The sequence below is a fragment of the Oncorhynchus masou genome, chromosome 22 (genome assembly GCF_036934945.1).
Source record: "Oncorhynchus masou masou isolate Uvic2021 chromosome 22, UVic_Omas_1.1, whole genome shotgun sequence".
NCBI classification, from domain to species: domain Eukaryota; kingdom Metazoa; phylum Chordata; class Actinopteri; order Salmoniformes; family Salmonidae; genus Oncorhynchus; species Oncorhynchus masou.
The window spans coordinates 37,898,011-37,920,525 of NC_088233.1; the positions used below are offsets into that span (position 1 = coordinate 37,898,011).

Here is a 22,515-nt window from a genome sequence, read left to right on the forward strand (position 1 = left end):
TTGAATATGTCTGGCCTGGTTATGAGAGTCCTCTTGTTTGGCTGAGTTACATGAGGTTACAGTTACTGTGCGTAGGGACATGACCAGTGCTTGTGAAAGAGGCCCTGGTTTTGTAATCATCAACCTGTGATACAACACCTTTGGAATCATTGGGTTGAATAACAGAGTAGTATGCAAAAGTTATGAAAACACAGGAAAACACTGTACCCATAAAAATACAACAAAATGACTGAACAGGAGTGCAAAATGAGACCAATCAATGTCCTTGAGACAGTATACTGACATATTGCATTGCACTTTGGTACTGTGGCAGTCTACATGTGGCCTAGCTCGCAACCATGAACCTGTGATCATAACATGTCTCTCTGCCAAGTTTGTATGAACCTGAGGATGGCAATATCATTTGCCCATACTGATATACATGTACATGTAAATAACGACCGGCATTGGACTCATTTTTACTAGTGTTAGGCAGCAGAGTGAGAGGCTGGTTAAAAAGTAATGGTCACACTGGCCTGATAAACCCCTTATTCCTTTTATAATGCAAAGTTGCCACTACTTTATATGAAGTTCTCTGCAGATGATCTTTGCATGCTCAACTATGTTCATTAACTTTATTAGTTCAGCTCCTTGTGGCGTGAGGTATTGCAACCCCCCCCCTGCCCCATCTTTAACCTTTGTATCCTAGTGGAGAATGAATGTGGTGTCTGTGCTAGTGAGTGTCAGTGTGATCTTTCTACCTACAGATCGGGACTGACTGAGCCAAACACTCATCAGACCACTATGACAGCTAAACCATCCATACAGTAGCTCTCATACTGTACTTCTGGTAACAGCAGGTCAGTGACTTTTTCAGGGGGTGTATGTTATCTCATAACACCTGTTGCAACAATTGAAATAAATTGCAATGTAATATTTCAGCTATTTAAAGTTCTGGCAATATCTCTGGAGTTCAGCGAAGCTGGCAACTATTTCAGATGGCAATAATAATGCTGTGTTGAAGGCTGCACTTCACACATCTGTTGTACTCTGGTGTAGATTACTTAAAGGTCGTGAACAGTGAAACCGTGATGTATGACAGGACTGGATGTTGCAATTTCAATTTGTTTGAGTTCTTTGTGTATCAGCAAATTTGCTTGAGGCGATCTTACTGCAGCATCGAGCATACATTGCTTGACGTAGGCAATTCAAAGAACTGTCAGTAAAAGTTGAGCTCCCCGCCCATTCAGACTATTTGCTCCCCTCCCACTCTTTTCAGACTTCCTGATAGTTTGACATGAGAGAAAAAGTACATCAAAATATTATGGGTGATGTTTTGGTCACTCAAAGGCTAATTTACGTGGGAATCAGCATGACTGTGAGGGAGCTTTAACAACAAGACTGATAATTCCACAAAATGGACATTGTAAGGTGTGATAATGATTCATTCAAGTCTTGCTATTGTGAGGCAATAAGTGATGAAACTAAGGTCAAGTTACATGTGTAATAGCACTGTTGGAGACATATCTTATTCGATATTATGGTCTATTTTTTGCCTTACCTCCCTAATCTTACTACATTTGCACACACTGTATAGACTTTTCTATTGTTTTTTGACTGTACATTTGTTTATCCTATTTGTAACTCTGTGTTGTTTGTGTCGCACTGCTTTACTTTATCTTGGCCAGGTCGCAGTTGTAAATGAGGACATGTTCTCAAATGGCTTACCTGGTTAAATAAAGGTGAAATCACAACACCTGTTTAAATGGGATGGGCAGATATAAGAACAAATTGATATTATCTTATCTATTACTGTATCTTACCATAGATGCTTGAGAAGAGCCTCTCAGCCTAAGGTTGGAGATGGACTCCCCAGTGAAGAGTGGGACTGTGCAGTACCGACAGCAGCTTACGGTGGGCCCCCCTGATGGAGGCTACGGATGGTTCATCCTGCTGGCCTGCTTCCTGGTGTTTGGGCTGACCTTTGGAGTGATCAAGGCCTTCGGAGTGTTCTACATGGAGATCCACGGCTACTTTGAGGCCACAGCAACAGGAACCTCCTGGATTACATCCATTGCTGTGGCAACCATACACTGTGGAGGTGAGAACCTTGATCGAAGGCAATTAAAACATGATTTTCCTTGAATTGTCCTTAACTTGTCCAATGAAATCGGACTTTCTTTAAAGTGAAATCTGAGTGAGTTAAACTAGTATTATTCAAGGCAAACATGGATCTAAATATAGGCTCCAACCCTTCTGGACATTTCTTTGACTATTACTACTATACTCATTTCTACTACATGTTTATGTCAGTTTATGTTTATGACATCATAACCGTCATCGATAAAAGACAGTACTGTGCAGCCATCTTCATCGACCTGGCCAAGGCTGTCGACTCTGTCAATCATTGTATTCTTATCAGCAGACTCAAAAGCCTTGGTTTGTCTAATGACTGGATCGCGTGGTTCACTAACTACTTGTTAGATAGAGTTCAGTGTGTCAAATCAGAGGGCCTGTTGTCCGGACCTCTGGCAGTCTTTATGGGGGTGCCACAAGGTTCAATTCTTGGGCCGACTCTTTTCTCTGTATATATCGATGTTGCTCTTGCTGTGGGGGATACTTTGATCCACCTCTACGCAGACAACACCATACTGTATACATCTGGCTCTTCTTTGGACACTGTGTTAACACACCTCCAAACGAGCTTCAACGCCATACAACTCTCCTTCCATGGCCTCCAACTGCTCTTAAATGCTAGTAAAACTAAATGCATGCTCTTCAACCGATCGCTGTCCGCACCCGCCCACCCGACTAGCATCACCACTCTGGACGGTTCTGACTTAGAATATGTGGACAACTATAAATACCTAGGTGTCTGGCTAGACTGTACACTCTCCTTTCAGACTTTCAGACATTAAGCATCTCCAATCCAAATCTCGATTCAGATTCCTATTTTGCAACAAAGCCTCCTTCACTCATGCTGCCAGTCATACCCTTGTAAAACTGACCATCCTACCGATCCTTCGCTTCAGCGATGTCATTTACAAAATAGCCTCCAACACTCTACTCAGCAAATTGGATGCAGTCTATCACAATGCCATCCGTTTTGTCACCAAAGCCCCATATAGTACCCACCACTACAACCTGTATGCTCTTGTTGGCTGGTCCTCTTTACATGTTCATCGCCAAACCCACTGGCTCCAGGTCATCTATAAGTCTTTGCTTGGTAAAGCCCCACCTTATCTCAGCTCACTGGTCACCATAGCAACACCCACCCGTAGCACACGCTCCCAGCAGGTATATTTCACTGGTCATCCCTAAAGCCAACACCTCCTTTGGCTGCCTTTCCTTCTAATTCTCTGCTGCCAATGACTGGAACGAATTGCAAAAACCACTGAAGTTGGAGACATAACTCCCTCACTAACTTCAAGCGTCAGCTGTCAGAGCAGCTTACTGATCGCTGCAACTGTACACAGCCCACCTGTAAATAGCCCATCCAACGAAATACCTACCTCATCCCCATATTTGTTTTTGTTTTTCTGCTCTTTTGTACACCAGTAGTTCTACTTGCACATCCTCATCTGCACATATATCCCTGCAGTGTATAATTGCTAAATTGTAATTACTTTGCCACAATTGGCCTATTTATTGCCTTACCTCCTTCCTTCATTTGCACACAATGTACACCGATTTTTCTATTGTGTTATTGACTGTACGTCTGTTTAGCCATTTGTAACAACTGTGTTGTTTTTGTTGCACTGCTTTGCTTTATCTTGGCCAAGTCGCAGTTCTAAATGAGAACTTCTCAACTGGCCTACCTGGTTAAATAAAGGTTAAATAAATATGTAAACATTTCATGTCAGTCTTCTGAGATATTAGCCTCCAGGTGTCAGTATAGAGTTGTAAGCAGCTGACAGCTTTAGCCAGGGTGATGGAGGGACACCTACAGTACCAGTCAAAAGTTTGGACACTCATTCAAGGGTTTTTCTTTATTTTAATGTTTTCTACATTGTATAATAATAGTGTAGACATCACAACTGAAATAACACGTATGGAATCATGTAGTAACCAAAGAAGTGTTAAACAAATCAAAATATATTTTATATTTGAGATTCTTCAAATAGCCACCCATTGCCACAGCTTTGCACACTCTTGGCATTCTCTCAACCAGCTTCCCATGGAATGTTTTTCCAACAGTCTTGAAGGAGTTCCCACATATGCTGAGCACTTGTTGGCTGCTTTTCCTTCACTCTGTGGTCCGACTCATCCCAAACCATCTCAATTTGGTTGAGGTTGGGGGATTGTGGAGGCCAGGTCATCTGATGCAGCACTCCATCACTCTCCTTTTTGGTTAAAAAGCCCAATGTAGAAAATAGTACAAATAAAGAAAAACCCTTGAATGAGTAGGTGTTCTAAAACTTTTGAAAGGTAGTGTAAATATAACTAGGAATAAAGTGACAGATAATTAACAGTACTAGCAGCGTATATAACGAGTCAAAAAAGTTATTGCAAAAAGCGTCAGTGCAGATGGTCAAGGTAACGATTTGATTAACTATTTAGCAGTCTTATGTATGTTCAGGGTCCTGTTTGATTCCAGACTTCGGTACAGTTTGCCAAACAGTAACAGAGAGAATGGTCTATGACTTGGGTGGCTGGAGTCGTTGACCATTTTTAGGGACTTCCTCTGACACCGCCTGGTATAAAAGTCCTGAATGGCAAGGAGCTTGGACCCCGTGATGTACTGGGCCATCCGCATTACCCTCTATAGCACCTTGCGGTAGGATACCAAGCCGTTGCAATACCATGTGGTGATGCAGCCAGTCAAGATGCTCTCAATGGTGCAGCTGTATAACTTTTTGAGGATCTGAGGGCCCATACCAAACATTTTCCGCATCCTGAGTGGGAAGAGGCGTTGTCATGCCCTCTTCACAACTGTGTTGGTGTGTTTGGACCACGATAGATCCTTAGTGATGTGGACACCAAGGAACTTGAAGCTCTCAACCCGCTCCATCGCACCCCTGTCGATGTGAATGGGGGCATGCTCAGCCCTCCATTTCCTGTGCCCACAATCAACTCCTTTGTTTTGCTGACGTTGAGGGAGAGGTTGTTGTCCTGGCACCACACTGCCAGGTCTCTGACCTCCTTCCTATAGGCTGTCTCATCGTCGTCGGTGATCAGGCCTACCACCGTAGTGTTGTCGGGCAAACTTAATAATGGTGTTGGAGTCGTGCTTGGCCACGCAGTTGTGGGGTAACAGTCAGTACAGGAGGGGATTAAGAATGCACCCTTAAGAGGCCCTCGTATTGAGGGTCAGCGTGGCGGATAAGTTGTTGCCTACCCTCACCACCTGGGGTTATCCTGTCAGGAAGTCCAGGATCCAGTTTCAGAGGGAGGTTTTCAGTCCCAGGGTCCTTAGCTTAGTAATGAGCTTGGAAGGCACTATGGTGTTGAATGTTTGCTGTATAAGGACATCTTCAACAGACCCAACAATCTGTGTTAATTAAACTAGTTAGTTTTGAAATAGAGTACAAAATGGTTTGTTCTTTTTTAACGTTACATTGAAATGCCGGCATGATGCTCTGACTAAGCTATGATCAGAAAGTGGACATGTGCATATCGATGCATTATGAATATCTGAGTTTGCAGTGTTGGAAGATAGAATGTAATCTATTCTGGAGTAGGATTTATGTCGAGCAGAGTAAAAACGAAATTGTCTAGACATAGAAATATGTCAGTGAGATTAAAATCCCGGACCAGGTTGCTAAATGCCACCGACACGGGTGTGAAAGCCATTTGAGATTGGTGGCCAAAGTTAATAAAATGGCATTCATATCCGCACGTATGATCAGAGAAAAACCTGTAATATTTGCCACCAACACGGTAAGATAAAAAAATAAAAAATAAAAAAAGTAGGCTCATACTGGGTTGGAGCATATACTGATTGTGAAAGTCATTTTCCTACCTAAGATTGCAGTTCTGTTATATGATACAGTGCCTTGCAAAAGTATTCGGCCCCCTTGAACTTTGCGACCTTTTGCCACATTTCAGGCTTCAAACATAAAGATATAAAACTGTATTTTTTGTGAAGAATCAACAACAAGTGGGACACAATCATGAAGTGGAACGACATTTATTGGATATTTCAATCTTTTTTAACAAATCAAAAACTTAAAAATTGGGCGTGCAAAATTATTCAGCCCCCTTAAGTTAATACTTTGTAGCGCCACCTTTTGCTGCGATTACAGCTGTAAGTCGCTTGGGGTATGTCTCTATCAGTTTTGCACATCGAGAGACTGAAATCTTTTCCCATTCCTCCTTGCAAAACAGCTCGAGCTCAGTGAGGTTGGATGGAGAGCATTTGTGAACAGCAGTTTTCAGTTCTTTTCACAGATTCTCGATTGGATTCAGGTCTGGACTTTGACTTGGCCATTCTAACACCTGGATATGTTTATTTTTGAACCATTCCATTGTAGATTTTGCTTTATGTTTTGGATCATTGTCTTGTTGGAAGAGAAATCTCCGTCCCAGTCTCAGGTCTTTTGCAGACTCCATCAGGTTTTCTTCCAGAATGGTTCTGTATTTGGCTCTGTCCATCTTCCCATCAATTTTAACCATCTTCCCTGTCCCTGCTGAAGAAAAGCAGGCCCAAACCATGATGCTGCCACCACCATGTTTGACAGTGGGGATGGTGTGTTCAGGGTGATGAGCTGTGTTGCTTTTACGTCAAACATAACGTTTTGCATTGTTGCCAAAAAGTTCAATTTTGGTTTCATCTGACCAGAGCACCTTCTTCCACATGTTTGGTGTGTCTCCCAGGTGGCTTGTGGCAAACTTTAAACAACACTTTTTATGGATATCTTTTAAGAAATGGCTTTCTTCTTGCCACTCTTCCATAAAGGCCAGATTTGTGCAATATACGACTGATTGTTGTCCTATGGACAGAGTCTCCCACCTCAGCTGTAGATCTCTGCAGTTCATCCAGAGTGATCATGGGCCTCTTGGCTGCATCTCTGATCAGTCTTCTCCTTGTATGAGCTGAAAGTTTCGAGGGACGGCCAGGTCTTGGTAGATTTGCAGTGGTCTGATACTCCTTCCATTTCAATATTATCGCTTGCACAGTGCTCCTTGGGATGTTTAAAGCTTGGGAAAAATTTTTGTATCCAAATCCGGCTTTAAACTTCTTCACAACAGTATCTCGGACCTGCCTGGTGTGTTCCTTGTTCTTCATGATGCTCTCTGCGCTTTTAACGGACCTCTGAGACTATCACAGTGCAGGTGCATTGATACGGAGACTTGATTACACACAGGTGGATTGTATTTATCATCATTAGTCATTTAGGTCAACATTGGGTCATTCAGAGATCCTCACTGAACTTCTGGAGAGAGTTTGCTGCACTGAAAGTAAAGGGGCTGAATAATTTTGCACGCCCAATTTTTCAGTTTTTGATTTGTTAAAAAAGTTTGAAATATCCAATAAATGTCGTTCCACTTCACGATTGTGTCCCACTTGTTGTTGATTCTTCACAAAAAAATACAGTTTTATATCTTCATGTTTGAAGCCTGAAATGTGGCCAAAAGGTTGCAAAGTTCAAAGGGGCCGAATACTTTCGCAAGGCACTGTGTATGATTTCCTACTGTCAGCGCTACCATATTTTCCCAGAACAGTTCATGTTAAACTACGTCTCATGACAACAAGGGAGCTACGAGTTTTGGGATCTACAGAGGATGACACTGCAACATAATGCATTTTTGCAAATCTTTGGGCATCAGACTATTTTAGGTGGTACTCTTGAATAAATATAACACAAACGTTATGTCTACAAAAGTAATCTAAGCAGGCCGCTTGTTTATTTTGGCAATTCATCCCATTAACATTCCATCTTGCTAGCTGTAGTGTTGTTAAGTGATATATTAGAAAGTAATCTTGTGCATGAAATTTTAAGAAAAGCTAAAATAAATTGCCTAGTCGCCAGACTCCCACTCTAGAAGCACAATGTTTTGCTGAAGCTCACCACTCTCATTTTTGACTTGAGTTTTCGGAGTGTGTAATTGATGCCACCTCAGTCAAAGAGTACAAACCACAAGAAAACAAATCTATAAGAGAAATGGAGTGTACATGAAGAGCACGAAGATGTGTTGATGAGAAACGGATAAATTAATCAAATAGAATATGGAAATGTAATCAGCACTGTAAACTTCACATCAGTTGAGAACTCTTGGCTGCATACGTCTTTCACAAAGTGTTGATGCTGAGTCATACTGTCTGTCCTGTGTTTCCTTGTCTAGCCCCCATGGCCTCTGCTCTGAGTGCTCGCTACAGCCACCGGGCCGTGGTGATGATCGGGGGTCTACTGAGCTGTGTGGGGATGGTGGCTGGGGCTTACGCACAGAACCTGGTTCAACTTTACATCACTGTTGGGCTCCTAACCGGTAAGTGGTCTGACAGTATAGATACAAACACACATAGATCAGGTATGCAAATGATTTAGGACCCAAAAAGTGATAAAACATTTTTTTCCACTTTTTTTAGTTTTTAGTTTTTGTTGTGAATAACAAGTAGATAATACTTGATAAATAATCTCAATACTCCTTACTTTCTAAACCGCAATAGATAGAGAAAATAGTGTCCTAGGGCAGGGGGAGTTGGGCTCTTTGGTCTGCTCTTAAGGTTTATCATGACATGTAATGTTAATCTCAGTCTCCCCAGACAGGAATACATAGAACATGATAATTAACATTATTTATATATTTTTTGCCAAATTCCATTTTCTCAGATTCGTTATTCCAGGTTTGGGATTTTTCCCAATTTTTTTCTGTTTTTCACTCTCAACAACACACTTTTTAAAAATGGAAAAATAACCACATTTGATATTATAGGGCCACAAGAATGTTTACACTAAATCAGGAGACTACTTTTGAGGTCTGGGGAAAATCATATTTTTGGGGGGGGGGTAAAGGTGAAGTTGACCTTTAATTCAACTGTGCACCAGCTAGAGGGGCGGCAGGGTAGCCTAGTGGTTAGTGCGTTGGACTAATAACCGGAAGGTTGCAAGCTCAAATCCCCGAGCTGACAAGGTACAAATCTGTCGTTCTGCCCCTGAACAGGCAGTTAACCGATTGTTCCTAGGTCGTCATTGAAAATAAGAATTTGTTCTTAAGTGACTTGCCTAGTTAAATAAAGGTAAAATATTATTTATTTTTTAAAGAGACCATTGAGTTTGGCGCTAGATGTCTGTAGCGGTTCTTGTAGCGGTGTTTCATGTGATGGGAAGAGGTTGCAAAACAAATGCCCACCCAATGATACAAATACTCATGAAATCATTCTGCTAGGTAGGCCTAGTCAACATTTCATTGAGAAGGTTTTCGGGGAAAGCATTTTTAGAAGTGACTGTTTAGGCATGCTAACTGGCTACACAACATCACATAGGCACATTGGAACAGACATTACTTCTTCAGAAAGTTGAAGGAAATACGAATCATTGATGCATTCTGTTCATGATTTATGAGAATTGACTGCAATTTAACTATGTTTCTAATAAGTTCAACCCCCCAATCCCAATCTTTCCTTAAATTAATTATTTCTCCAGTCCCACATACAGTGCTGTGGTCTTTACTTGCCCTGTAGGTTTTGGTTATGCCCTGACCTGGACCCCCACAGTGACCATGGTGGGATGGTATTTTGAGAAGAGGAGGCCCATGGCCAACGCCTTGGCCAGCGCAGGAGAGTGCATCATCACCTTCCTGTTTACTCCACTGTTCCAGCTGCTGGTGGACCACTACTCCTGGAGGGGGGCCATGTTGGTGCTGGGGGGCCTGCAGCTCAACCTGTGTGTTTGTGGGATGTTACTGCGCCCCCTGAACACCCCCACTAAGCTGCCTCCCAAGGAGGACAGAGAGGAGGAAGGAGACTTGACGTTGGATGCCTTGCCCCAGACTAAATCCAGCTCTGAGGGGACAGTGGAGCGGACAGGCAAAGCCCAGAAGGCCAGAAAGGCTGAGCTATGGAGCAAAGTCCTGCGCTACGTGGACTACACACTCATCACCAACCCCCGCTTCATGGTCTACTCCATGTTCGGGGTGTTTGCTGCTTTGGGCTTTTTTGCCCCGGCCCTCTTCCTTGTGCCCTATGCCCGGAGCCAGGGAGTGGATGAGTATCAGGCGACTGCCCTCATGTCCATCTCAGCGGTTCTGGACCTGACGGGCCGGTTGTTCTTCGGTTGGGTGGCCAACCTGCATCTAGTGGAGATGGTGCAGCAGCTGACTGCCACTGTGATCTTGCTGGGTATAGTCCTGCTGCTGTGTCCCCTCGCCTCCTCCTTCCTTGAGCTGGCTGCCTTCAGTTCAGCCTATGGCCTGGTGTACGGGGCCACCGTCTCCATCCACATCACCGTGCTGGCTGAGGTGGTAGGCGTGCAGCGGCTGGGGAGTGCCCTCGGCTTCTTCATGCTCATCCGCAGCAGCGGTGGCCTCCTGGGGCCGCCCATCGCAGGTGAGCTCATCTGTCATTAGCTCAAGGGTATTCTCTATGACCTTGTCTCTGGTTGTGCAATTCCAAAAGGCATTTGCTTATAGAAAATGTAATCTTAAGTTATGAACCGTGTGATTACCGTGTGAACCATGTTCTGGTTTTAATTGAACATCACTTCATGTAGCTAACCATTGAGGGATTTGAGCTCTTCCTTCGAATGGTCATCCTCCAGTAGATGATGGCTTTTACTAACATTCCTATACAGAGATCCTATATTCAGAGACGGTGCACAAATATACAGTGGGGAGAACAAGTATTTGATACACTGCCGATTTTGAAGGTTTTCCCACTTACAAAGCATGTAGAGGTCTGTAATTTTTATCATAGGTACACTTCAACTGTGAGAGACGGAATCTAAAACAAAATCCAGAAAATCACATTGTATGATTTTTAAGTAATTAATTTGCATTTTATTGCATGACATAAGTATTTGATACATCAGAAAAGCAGAACTTAATATTTGGTACAGAAACCTTTGTTTGCAATTACAGAGATCATACGTTTCCTGTAGTTCTTGACCAGGTTTGCACACACTGCAGCAGGGATTTTGGCCCATTCCTCCATAAAGACCTTCTCCAGATCCTTTAGGTTTCGGGGCTGTTGCTGGGCAATACGGACTTTCAGCTCCCTCTAAAGATTTTCTACTGAGTTCAGGTCTGGAGACTGGCTAGGCCACACCAGGACCTTGAGATGCTGTTGCCCTGGCTGTGTGTTTCGGGTCGTTGTCATGCTGGAAGACCCAGCCACAACCCCTCTTCAATGCTCTTACTGAGGGAAGGAGGTTGTTGGCCAAGATCTCACGATACATGGCCCCATCCATCCTCCCCTCAATACGGTGCAGTCGTCCTGTCCCCTTTACAGAAAAGCATCCCCAAAGAATTATGTTTCCACCTCCATGCTTCACGGTTGGGATGGTGTTCTTGGGGTTGTACTCATCCTTCTTCTTCCTCCAAACACGGCGAGTGGAGTTTAGACCAAGAAGCTCTATTTTTGTCTCATCAGACCACATCACCTCCTCCCATTCCTCCTCTGGATCATCCAGATGGACATTGGCAAACTTCAGACGGGCCTGGACATGCGCTGGCTTGAGCAGGGGGACCTTGCGTGCACTGCAGGATTTTAATCCATGGCGGCGTAGTGTGTTACTAATGTTTTTTTTAGACTGTGGTCCCAGCTCTCTTCAGGTCATTGACCAGGTCCTGCCGTGTAGATCTGGGCTAATCCCTCACCTTCCTCATGATCATTGATGCCCCACGAGGTGAGATCTTGCATGGAGCCCCAGACCGAGGGTGATTGACCATCATCTTGAACTTCTTCCATTTTCTAATAATTGTGCCAACAGTTGTTGCCTTTTCACCAAGCTTCTTGCCTATTGTCCTGTAGCCCATCCCAGCCTTGTGCAGGTCTACAATTTTATCCCGTATGTCCTTACACAGCTCTCTGGTCTTGGCCATTGTAGAAAGGTTGGAGTCTGTTTGATTGAGTGTGTGGACAAGTGTCTTTTATACAGGTAACGAGTTCAAACAGGTGCAGTTAATACAGGTAATGAGTGGAGAACAGGAGGGATCCTTAAAGATAAACTAACAGGTCTGTGAGAGCCAGAATTCTTACTGGTTGGTAGTCGATCAAATACTTATGTCATGCAATAAAATGCAAATTAATTACTTAAAAATCATGCAATGTGATTTTCTGGATTTGTTTTAGATTCCGTCTCTCACAGTTGAAGTGTACCTATGATAAAAATTATAGACCTCTACATGCTTTGTAAGTAGGAAAACCTGCAAAATCGGCAGTGTGTCAAATACTTGTTCTCCCCACTGTATATCATTGTGCTTTACAGTTAATTTCATGGGCTATTGACCCCATAATAAATGTATTTCTCTGGGATACACTCCAGCTCTTTGTCTGAATGTAAAATTATGTTTCACAGGTCATGATTCTTCAAAGACCTTGTGAACAACAAAAATATAAATAGCAAACATACTCTTAAATGTTAACTCTGTTGGATCACAAACAAAAAACACACAATACAACATAGTGGAAGAATACCAACAGTATAATAGACGTGCCCCACTGCCTTCAGAAAGGCTCTGATAACCATAGCATTTGGGGTTGATTACTAAGGTGGTGATATTTTGCCCCTCTGGTCTAAACAATAGCAGTAAATATAGGCTGCCAAATCAGGTCTTGGCTTAGCACCACACAGCTCGGGGCATGCCAGAAAGTGTTTTGCCTCAGAGCACTTTCAACACTACATCAGGTGGAAAAACCTCTTATGTCAAACTCTGGCCCGGTCACCAAAGAAAAAACATGACTTTAACTGTGGCTATAGCTATTCCAGGAGACAATTAACTGAGTTTATAATTTTCCTGTCAGTAATAGAGAAGAGACGTGAGTTGTTGAAGTTGGAGAGGCTGGATTTCAGGAGGAAGGAATGTAGTTCTCACTGTATCATAACGATCCGTGTAAATCTGTGTAAATTAATGTAGGCCTGATCCAGTTTGTAAGGGGGAACCATATTGTTTCTCGGACAGAGTTCAGTTCCACCCAGTTGCCGGAAGTCCTTTCTCTCTCTCTTTCTCCATTACTCCTTCCTCAGATTAAACACTACTGCTGAGAGAGAGAGAGAGAGAGAGAGAGAGAGAGAGAGAGAGAGAGAGAGAGAGAGAGAGAGAGAGAGAGAGAGAGAGAGAGAGAGAGAGAGAGAGAGGGGGGGCTTAGCAGAGAGACTACAGCCCAGGGATCATTATCAACACAATTAAAGCTCTTTGGATTAGCACAGTATCAAAATATCAGATCACCAAATTCTGTTTCAAGTTCATTTACAAGGCTATTGAGATACAGAAAATGTAGTTAAATCAAAGTGTTATGTTGATTATCCCTTCCCTTATGTTCCGGGGAAATTTGACCTGGAACAGAGTTTGATATCACTAAAATACTATTTTAAGTAATTTGTCCACCAAATCAAACCAAATCAAATCGAAATATTTGTCACATACACATGGTTTGCAGATGTTAATGTGAGTGTAGCGAAATGCTTGTTCTTCTACTCCCTCTGCTGTTTCCTGAAGTCCACGATCATCTCCTTTGTTTTGTTGATGTTGAGTGTGAGGTTATTTACCTGACACCACACTCCGAGGGCCCTCACCTCCTCCCCGTAGGCCGTCTCGTCGTTGTTGGTAATCAAGCCTACCACTGTAGTGTCGTCTGCAAACTTGATGATTGAGTTGGAGGCTTGCATGGCCATGCAGTCATGGGTGAACAGGGAGTACAGGAGAGGGCTGAGAACACACCCTTGTGGGGCCCCAATTTGGAGGATTAGCGGGGTGGAGATGTTGTATCCTACCCTCACCACCTGGGGGCGGCCCGTCAGGGGTCTACAAACTGGATCAGGCCTACATTAATTTACACAGATTTACACGGATCGTTATGATACAGTGAGAACTACATTCCTTCCTCCTGAAATCCAGCGATAGAAATAATGGGGTGCAAAGGAGCAAAATAAATAAATAAATATAGTAGGGGGAGAGGTAGTTGTTTGGGCTAAATTATAGATGGGCTATGTACAGGTGCAGTAATCTGTGAGCTGCTCTGACAGCTGGTGCTTAAAGCTAGTGAGGGAGATAAGTGTTTCCAGTTTCAGAGATTTTTGTAGTTCGTTCCAGTCATTGGCAGCAGAGAACTGGAAGGAGAGGCAGCCAAAGGAAGAATTGGTTTTGGGAGTGACCAGAGAGATATACCTGCTGGAGCGCGTGCTACAGGTGGGTGCTGCTATGGTGACCAGTGAGCTGAGATAAGAGGGGACTTTACCTAGCAGGGTCTTGTAGATGACCTGGAGCCAGTGGGTTTGGCGACGAGTATGAAGCGAGGGCCAGCCAACGAGAGTGTACAGGTCGCAGTGGTGGGTACTATATGGGGCTTTGGTGACAAAACGGATGGCACTGTGAAAGACTGCATCCAATTTATTGAGTAGGATATTGGGGGGTATTGGCTATTTTGTAAATGACATCGCTGAAGTCGAGGATCAGTAGGATGGTCAGTTTTACAAGGGTATGTTTGGCAGCATGAGTGAAGGATGCTTTGTTGTAAAATAGGAAGCCAATTCTAGATTTAACTTTGGATTGGAGATGTTTGATGTGAGTCTGGATGGAGAGTTTACAGTCTAGCCAGACACCAAGGTATTTGTAGTTGTCCACATATTCTAAGTCAGAACTGTCCATAGTGATGTTGGACGGGCGGGCAGGTGCAGGCAGCGAACGGTTGAAGAGCATGCATTCAGTTTTACTTGTATTTAAGAGCAATTGGAGGCCACGGAAGGAGAGTTGTATGGCATTGAAGCTCGTCTGGAGGGTTGTTAAGACAGTGTCCAAAGAAGGGCCAGAAGTATACAGAATGGTGTTGTCTGCAGAGATGTGGATCAGAGACTCACCAGCAGCAAGAGCGACATCATTGATGTATACAGACAAGAGAATCGGTCCAAGAATTGAACCCTGTGGCACCCCCATAGAGACTGCCAGAGGCCTGGACAACAGGCCCTCCGATTTGACACACTGAACTCTATCAGATAAGTAGTTGGTGAACCAGGCGAGGCAATCATTTGAGAAACCGAGTCTGCCGATGAGGATGTGGTGATTGACATAGGTATTCCTCTTGTCCAGATGGGTTAGGGTAGTGTGCAGTGTGATTGTGATTGCCTTGTCTGTGGACCTATTGGGGCAGTAAGCAAATTGTAGTGGGTCTAGGGTGTCAGGTAGGGTGGAGGTGATATGGTCCTTGACTAGTCTTTCGAAGCACTTCATGATGACGGAACTGAGTGCTACGGGGCGATAGTATTTTAGCTCAGTTACCTTTGCTTTCTTGGCGACAGAAATAATGGTGGCCCTCTTGAAGCATGTGGGAACAGCAGATTGGGATAAGGATTGATTGAATATGTCCGTGAACAGATCAGCCAGCTGGTCTGCGCATGCTCGGAGGATGCGACTGGGGGTGCCGTCTAGGCCTGCAGCCCTGCGAGGGTTAACACGTTGTTTTACTCACGTTAGCTGCAGTGAAGGAGAGCCCGCAGGTTTTGGAAGCGGGTCATGTCAGTGGCACTGTATAGTTCTCAAAGCGAGCAAAGAAGTTGTTTAGTTTGTCTGGGACCAAGACGTCGTGGTCCGCGACGGGGATGGTTTTCCTTTTGTAGTCCATGATAGACTGTAGACCTTGCCACATACCTCTCGTGTCTGAGCCGTTAAATTGCGACTTAACTTTGTCTCTATACTGACGCTTATCTTGTTTGATTGCCTTGCGGAGGGAATAGCTACACTGTTTGTCGGTCATGTTTCCGGTCACCTTGCCGTGATTAAAAGCAGTGGTTCACGCTTTCAGTTTTGCACGAATACTGCCATCAATCTACGGATTCTGGTTGGGGAAGGTTTTAATAACTAATTAAGTCGCTCACTGAATCAGCGTATTCATCAATGTTATTTTCCAATGCTATGTGGAACATATCCCAGTCCACATGATCGAAGGAATCTTGAAGCGTGGAATCCGATTGGTCGGACCAGCGTTGAACAAACCTAAGCACGGGTGCTTCCTGTTTTAGTTTCTGTCTATAGGCTGGGAGCAACAAAATGGAGTCGTGGTCAGATTTTCTGAAAGGAGTGCGGGGAAGGGCTTTGTATGCGTTGCGAAGGTTAGAATAACAATGATCCGGGGTTTTGCCAGCCCAGGTTGCGCATTTAATGTGCTGATAAAATTTAGGGAGCCTTGTTTTCAGATTAGCCTTGTTAAAATCCCCAGCTACAATAAATGCACCCTCAGGATATGTGGTTTCCAGTTTACATAGAGTCAAATGAAGTTCGCTCAGGGCCGTCGATGTGTCTGCTTGAGGGGATATACACGACTGCGATTATGATCGAAGAGAATTCTCTTGGTAGATAATGCGGTCGGCATTTGATTGTAAAGAATTCTAGATCAAGTAAACAAAAGTAATTGAGTTCCTGTATGTTGTTATGATCACACAACGTCTCGTTAATCATAAGGCATACATACCTTGTTGTCAAGAGACTGGACATTGGCGAGTAGTGTGCTTCGGGTGCGGTGCGCGATGTGCCCGTCTACGGAGCCTGACCAGAAGGCTGCGCTGCCTGCCCCTTCATGCGGCACCGTTGTTTTGGGTCGCCGGCTGGGATTCGATCCATTGTCCTGGGTGATGGACCAAACAGAGGATCCACTTCGGGAAAGTCGTATTCCTGTTGTAATGTTGTTGAGTTGACGTTGCTCTTATATCCAATAGTTCCTTCCAACTGTTTGTAATAAACTTAAGATTTCCTGGTGTAACAATGTAAGAAATAACACATAAAAAACTAAATACTGCATAGTTTCCTAGGAACGTGAAGCGAGGCTGCCATCTCTGTCGGCGTTGGAAGTAGTGACCCTTCGAAACTCAGCAAAAAAAGAAACGTCCTCTCACTGTCAACTGAGTTTATTTTCATCAAACTTAACAGGTGTAAATATTTGTATAAACATAACAAGATTCAACAACTGAGACAAAAACTGAACAAGTTCCACAGACACAGACACAGACTAACAGAAATTTAATGATGTGTCCCTGAACAAAGGAGGGGTCAAAATCAAAAGTAACAGTCAGTATATGGTGTGGGGAATAGCACTAGCCCTCACCCTCCGATCCAACGGGTCCCAGACGTGCTCAATGGGATTGCGACCCGGGCTCTTTGCTGGCCATGGCAGAACACTGACATTCCCACCTTGCAGAAAATCATGTACAGAACGAGCAGTATGGCTGGTGGCACTGTCATGTCAGGATGAGCCTGCAGGAAGGGTACCACATGAGGAAGGAGGATGTCTTCCCTGTAACATACAGTGCTGAGATTGCCTGCAATGACAACAAGCTCAGTCTGATGATGCTGGGGACACACCACCCCAGACCATGATGGACCCTCCACCTCCAAATCGATCCCGCTCCTTTATCTTTGAAAGACAGGGTCTTTTATTGCTGAGTTTATTTTCCTAAGTATGTATCTCAAGCTTGTAAAACACGTAATATATATGTATATACATATACAGTATGTATATTTCTCTATGATGCTCAGAGGTTGCGCAACACAGATTTGAATTTGACCCACAATTTTACCTTGGTCTACATAACATTTGAGCAGGAATGTTGCAACCATGCTGATCACATAGATATATGTTTGATTTCCCTATGATGCTCAGAAGCTCAGCAACACTGATCTGAATCCAATTTTAAGTCAATTTTACCTTGACCTTTGTGCTAGAGACGAACAGTCTTATGTGCAGTAAAGATATATCCATGATGATCATACGGATATAAGTATGTTTCCCTGTGATATTCAAAGGCCGAGGGACAGTGATCTGATTTTTGGCAAAAAATGTGCAAGAAATTACATAGATGTCATAAAATGTCATAATTTGATTAATTTATGACTTTGGTACAGTAATCAAACATTTAGGAAAAATAATTGAACAGCTGGTCTATCAACTCAGGGAAAAAAGCATATGAAAAAGGACATTCTCAGTTCCCAGAAAATACATTTTAGGAGATTAAAATCATACATTTATGAGCTTGATGTACAGTACTTACTGTACGGGAACATGAACGATGCAGGCCGAATCGAACATAAAGGAAGGGTTAAAAGCAAGATATGCGTTGGCCTGTGGTGTTCTTAAACGGCTTAGTGTGTGGCAATAGAAAGCAATCCTTAGTGAGGGGAACAAATTCCTTATCCCATAATTACAGAAGATGACAATACATGCATGGACATGGTAATAATTGTGTCCCATCTTTCATTCACCCAGGATTCCTTATAGACAAGATGAGTGACTATGGGTCAGGCTTCCTCATGGCAGGCGTGGCCCTCATCATCTCTGCCCTCTTTCTGCTCCTGCTGCACCAGATGAACCGCAGGGCTCAGGGATCAGCCAGGACGGGACATGTATGATTCGCCAATGGACAGGCAGAAGGGGGAGGAGCTGTGGAAGTGGACGGTAGCACAGCAAAAAGGACTGTACAGACTGGGAGTACGAGGATGGAGATTGTGTTTGTAACTGTAGGTGAGAGAATGAGGTGGAGAGGAGAGAAGACGGGGGGGGGGGGGGGGGTTCCAACAATGCTGAACAGACAAGGACCTCAACAGAATAGTGACAATCACATTCATTCTTCTGAAGATTTCTCATCTAAACTGTTTCTGCAGAAACTAGTGCCTTATTCCCTCTCACAGCACTGGCAGACACCTCTTTTCTTCACAGAGTTTAAATGAGCTAAGAAGGAAAACTCTACCAGATGGCCTCAAGTATCACAACAACTATGCAGTGATTCACTTTTGACTCATTACAAAACATAAAATGTGATAATGACCAAAAAGGTGCAATCCTCCACAACAATGCTTTGTAGGACACGTGTAGTGCTTCTGATATGACTCATTCAAATAGCTGGGACAAGTTTGACAACACTTACTCCCTCTATTGGAGCTTAGAGGTATTTTAAAGTAGAGTCTATGGCTAAACTCAGTGGGGATCATGTCTGAATATATTTATTGCTGGAGCTGGCACTAACTCAAATTAGTTAGATGATGAGTTTAGCTGTTGTAAATAGTTTAGTGGATCAGTAGTAATAGGGGGAATAACCTTTGCAGTAGTAAATTGCAAAATCTACAGCTGAACAAACATGTACATACACATTAACTCATTGTCATCCTCCCAACATGAGACATTTAAGGGGAAATTAGATTGTGTACTGTGAAACATTGCTCACAAAGGCAACAAATTAAGTGCTTTCCATTTACTCTGCTCTACAATGTTTTTTTGCAAAATATACATCCAAGATAAGTAGACTCCACAAAACTGCAATAACACAGGCACTCTGATAAAAATCTTACCGTTGGAATAATACAAATAAGCCTAAATAAAGTAGTCACCTTCCATAAACCTGGAATAATAAACTAGAAACTGAGGTTTAGCTAAAGCCAGCTGTTCCATAAACACTTGCTTGGGAATCTCCCACCACATGCAAACAAACACACACATGCACGCACGTACAAAGGCATACCGTCACGTACACAAGCACGCACACACACACCAGGACCCTTTGGGTGCGTGAAATGGCCGACTGACAAGTGATAGAGCCCACCTATTATCTGTTACCGAAGACTACCAGATCAAATAAACAAATTACCACAGCATTTCCATCCCATGGAACTAAAACTCCTATTCTCTGATGTAAGTGTCTGTGTCATCTTTTGATCACTTTCCAGTATAAACTATCTAAACCCACATCTCCCTTTCTTGTTTGAGCATATTGTATGCATTGTAAAAATACATGTTGATACTGTATCAGGCAAATATTCTTCAAGGTCCCACATGTGAAAACGTTTCTGAGCAAGCCCTCAGTGTTGTTCTGGAAGAAATGGTACAGTAGGCTCATACGGTAAATGAAGATAACTGTGGGAATCCGCTTGAATGCATACAGCCGCTGAAAGATATAGCGTGACACATATGCTTAAGTTATGATGAAGGGATGGTAAAAAGTAGGACAAATAAAGTTCTCACCTACAGGCCTCCTGCCTTGTCATTACAGGGAGAGAGGAGAGAATGATACCTTGGGAAAGTGGGACATGGGACCTCAGGTGACCTCAGTCTTCAACTCTTATAAAGCAGGAAGACCGAGTCCTTTGGTGTCCTAAAGAACTCAATAGGATCTCCGATCCATCTCCCCTCCCATTCCCCCCAGTCCCTACCACATCCCCAACCCTAATCAACCCCCCTTCACTTTGACCTCACTGTTGGACTCCAGGGAAGAATGTCGCTATAGTAACTACAAGTTTAAATGTTTGCTTTGACCATGCTTTCAGGGGTCACATTCTGGAATTTCGGGCAGCTACCTGAGTTCAAAGGGCCCCCGGCTGTAGCTATAGGGTGAGGGTAGAGAGGGACAGCTGGAGGCAGAGAGAGAGAGAGAGAGGAGGGGGGGAAGCAGTGGCAGAGTGAGGTTTGAGGAATGAAGGAAAAGTAAGAAACAGACAGAGAAGTTGGTAAGGAGATGAAAGGGAAATGATGGAGTGGAAAAAGGTGCGCAGAAAGGGAGGAAGGTTAATAAGGCGGAGGGTGAAAATGGTAGGTAGAGGCCTAGGTTAAAGGGGGAAAAGGATACTCCTCCAGCCCAGTGTGGATGGCTCCCTCTCTCCCTGGGGGTGGAAGAGCGGCACTGATTGGGGGAGGTCATGGGGAAATGGTCCTAATGAGTTGTGATTGGGCCAGCTGCAGGGGGTTAGGATAACGAGCAGCTACAAGCACAAAGACCCTCCCAGATGAGCAGTTTAAAACCAGCTATAGTGTCTTTCATTAGTCAACTTGGGGGGAGTGTTCTAAACAAAGTTGTAAAAATTCTAAAATGCTAAAGTTCAAAATCCTAGACTCAAAGTGAGTAAAGACTGAAAACTAAACAATCTTGAAAGCCAAGATGAAAAACTATTATTGACCTATTTTGTTGCATTACAACCTGTAATTTAAATTGATTTTCATTTGAATTTCATGTAATGGACATACACAAAACAGTCCAAATTGTTGAAATGATATGAAAAAAATAACTGGTTTAAAAAACAAAAAAACTTTTTTTTTTAATTAAAAGTTCTGGTGCAATCAATTACCTCTAAAAGTCACATAATTAGTTAAATAAAGCCCACCTGTGTGCAATCTATGTGCCACATGGTGTCAGTATATATGCACATGTTCTGAAAGAGTCCCAGAGTCTGCAACACCACTAAACAAGTGGCACCACCAAGCAAGCGGCACCATGACGACCAAGGAGCTCTCCAAACAAGTCAGGGACAAAGTTGTGGAGAAGTACAGATTAGGGTTGGGTTATAAAAAAATATCAGTAACTTCAAACATCTCACGGAGCACCATTAAATCCATTATTAAAAAATGGAAAGAATATGGCACCACAACAAGCCTGCCAAGAGAGGGCCGCCCACCAAAACCCAGGCAAGGAGGGCATTGATCAGAGAGGCAACAAAGAGACCAAATATAACCCTGAAGGAGCTGCAAAGCTCCACAGCAGAGATTGAAGTATCTGTCCAAAGGACAACTTTAAGCTGTTCACTCCACAGAGCTGGGATTTATGGAAGAGTGGCCAGAAAAAGCCATTGCTTAAAGAAAAAAATAAGCAAACATATTTGATGTTCACCAAAAGGCATGTGGGAGACTCCCCAAACATATGGAAGAAGGTACTCTGGTCAGATAAGCCTTAAATGGAGCTTTTTGGCCATCAAGGAAAATGTATGTCTGGCATAAACCCAAAACCTCTCATCCCCCAGAGAACAGTGAAGCATGGTGGTGGCAGCATCATGCTGTGGGGATGTTTTTCATTGGCAGGGACTGGGAAACTGGTCAGAATTGAAGGAATGCTGGATGGTGCTAAATACAGGAAATTCTTGAGGGAAACCTGTTTCAGTCTTCCAGAGATTTGAGACTGGGATGAAGGTTCACCTTCCAGCAGGACAATGACCCTGAAGCATACTGCTAAAGCAACACTTGAGTGGTTTAAGGGGAACATTTAAATGTCTTGGAATGGCTTAGTCAAAGCCCAGACCTCAATCCAAATGAGAATCTGTGGTATGACTTAAAGATTGCTGTACACCAGCGGAACCCATCCAACTTGAAGGCGCTGAAGCAGTTTTGCCTTGAAGGATAGGCAAAAATCCCAGTGTCTAGATACATACCCCAAGAGACTTGTAGCTGTAATTGCTGCAAAAGGTGACTCTACAAAGTATTGGCATTGGGGAGGGGGGGGGGGGGTAGTTATGCACACACAAGTTTTCTGTTTTTTTAAATATTTTTATTTATATATTTATTTTTTCTTGTTTGTTTCACAAGAATAAGAAAAAAATCATCTTCAAAGTGGTAGGCTTGTTGTGTAAATCACATGATACAAACCCCCAAAAATATATTTTAATTCCAGCTTGTAAGGCAACAAAATAGGAAAA

At 43.3% G+C, this 22,515-nt stretch overlaps 1 protein-coding gene across 1 annotated transcript; it reads left to right on the forward strand.

The window, feature by feature from the left end:
• The first annotated feature begins 712 nt into the window (after positions 1–712).
• si:dkey-246g23.4 (uncharacterized protein LOC559426 homolog) lies at positions 713–19,749 on the forward strand. The gene is made up of 5 exons (XM_064930080.1): positions 713–839; positions 1,808–2,080; positions 8,266–8,409; positions 9,605–10,468; positions 18,332–19,749. The coding sequence occupies exons 2-5, from the start codon at positions 1,843–1,845 to the stop codon at positions 18,472–18,474; spliced, it is 1,389 nt and encodes a 462-aa protein (XP_064786152.1). The 5' UTR covers positions 713–839; positions 1,808–1,842; the 3' UTR covers positions 18,475–19,749.
• Positions 19,750–22,515: the final 2,766 nt, after the last annotated feature.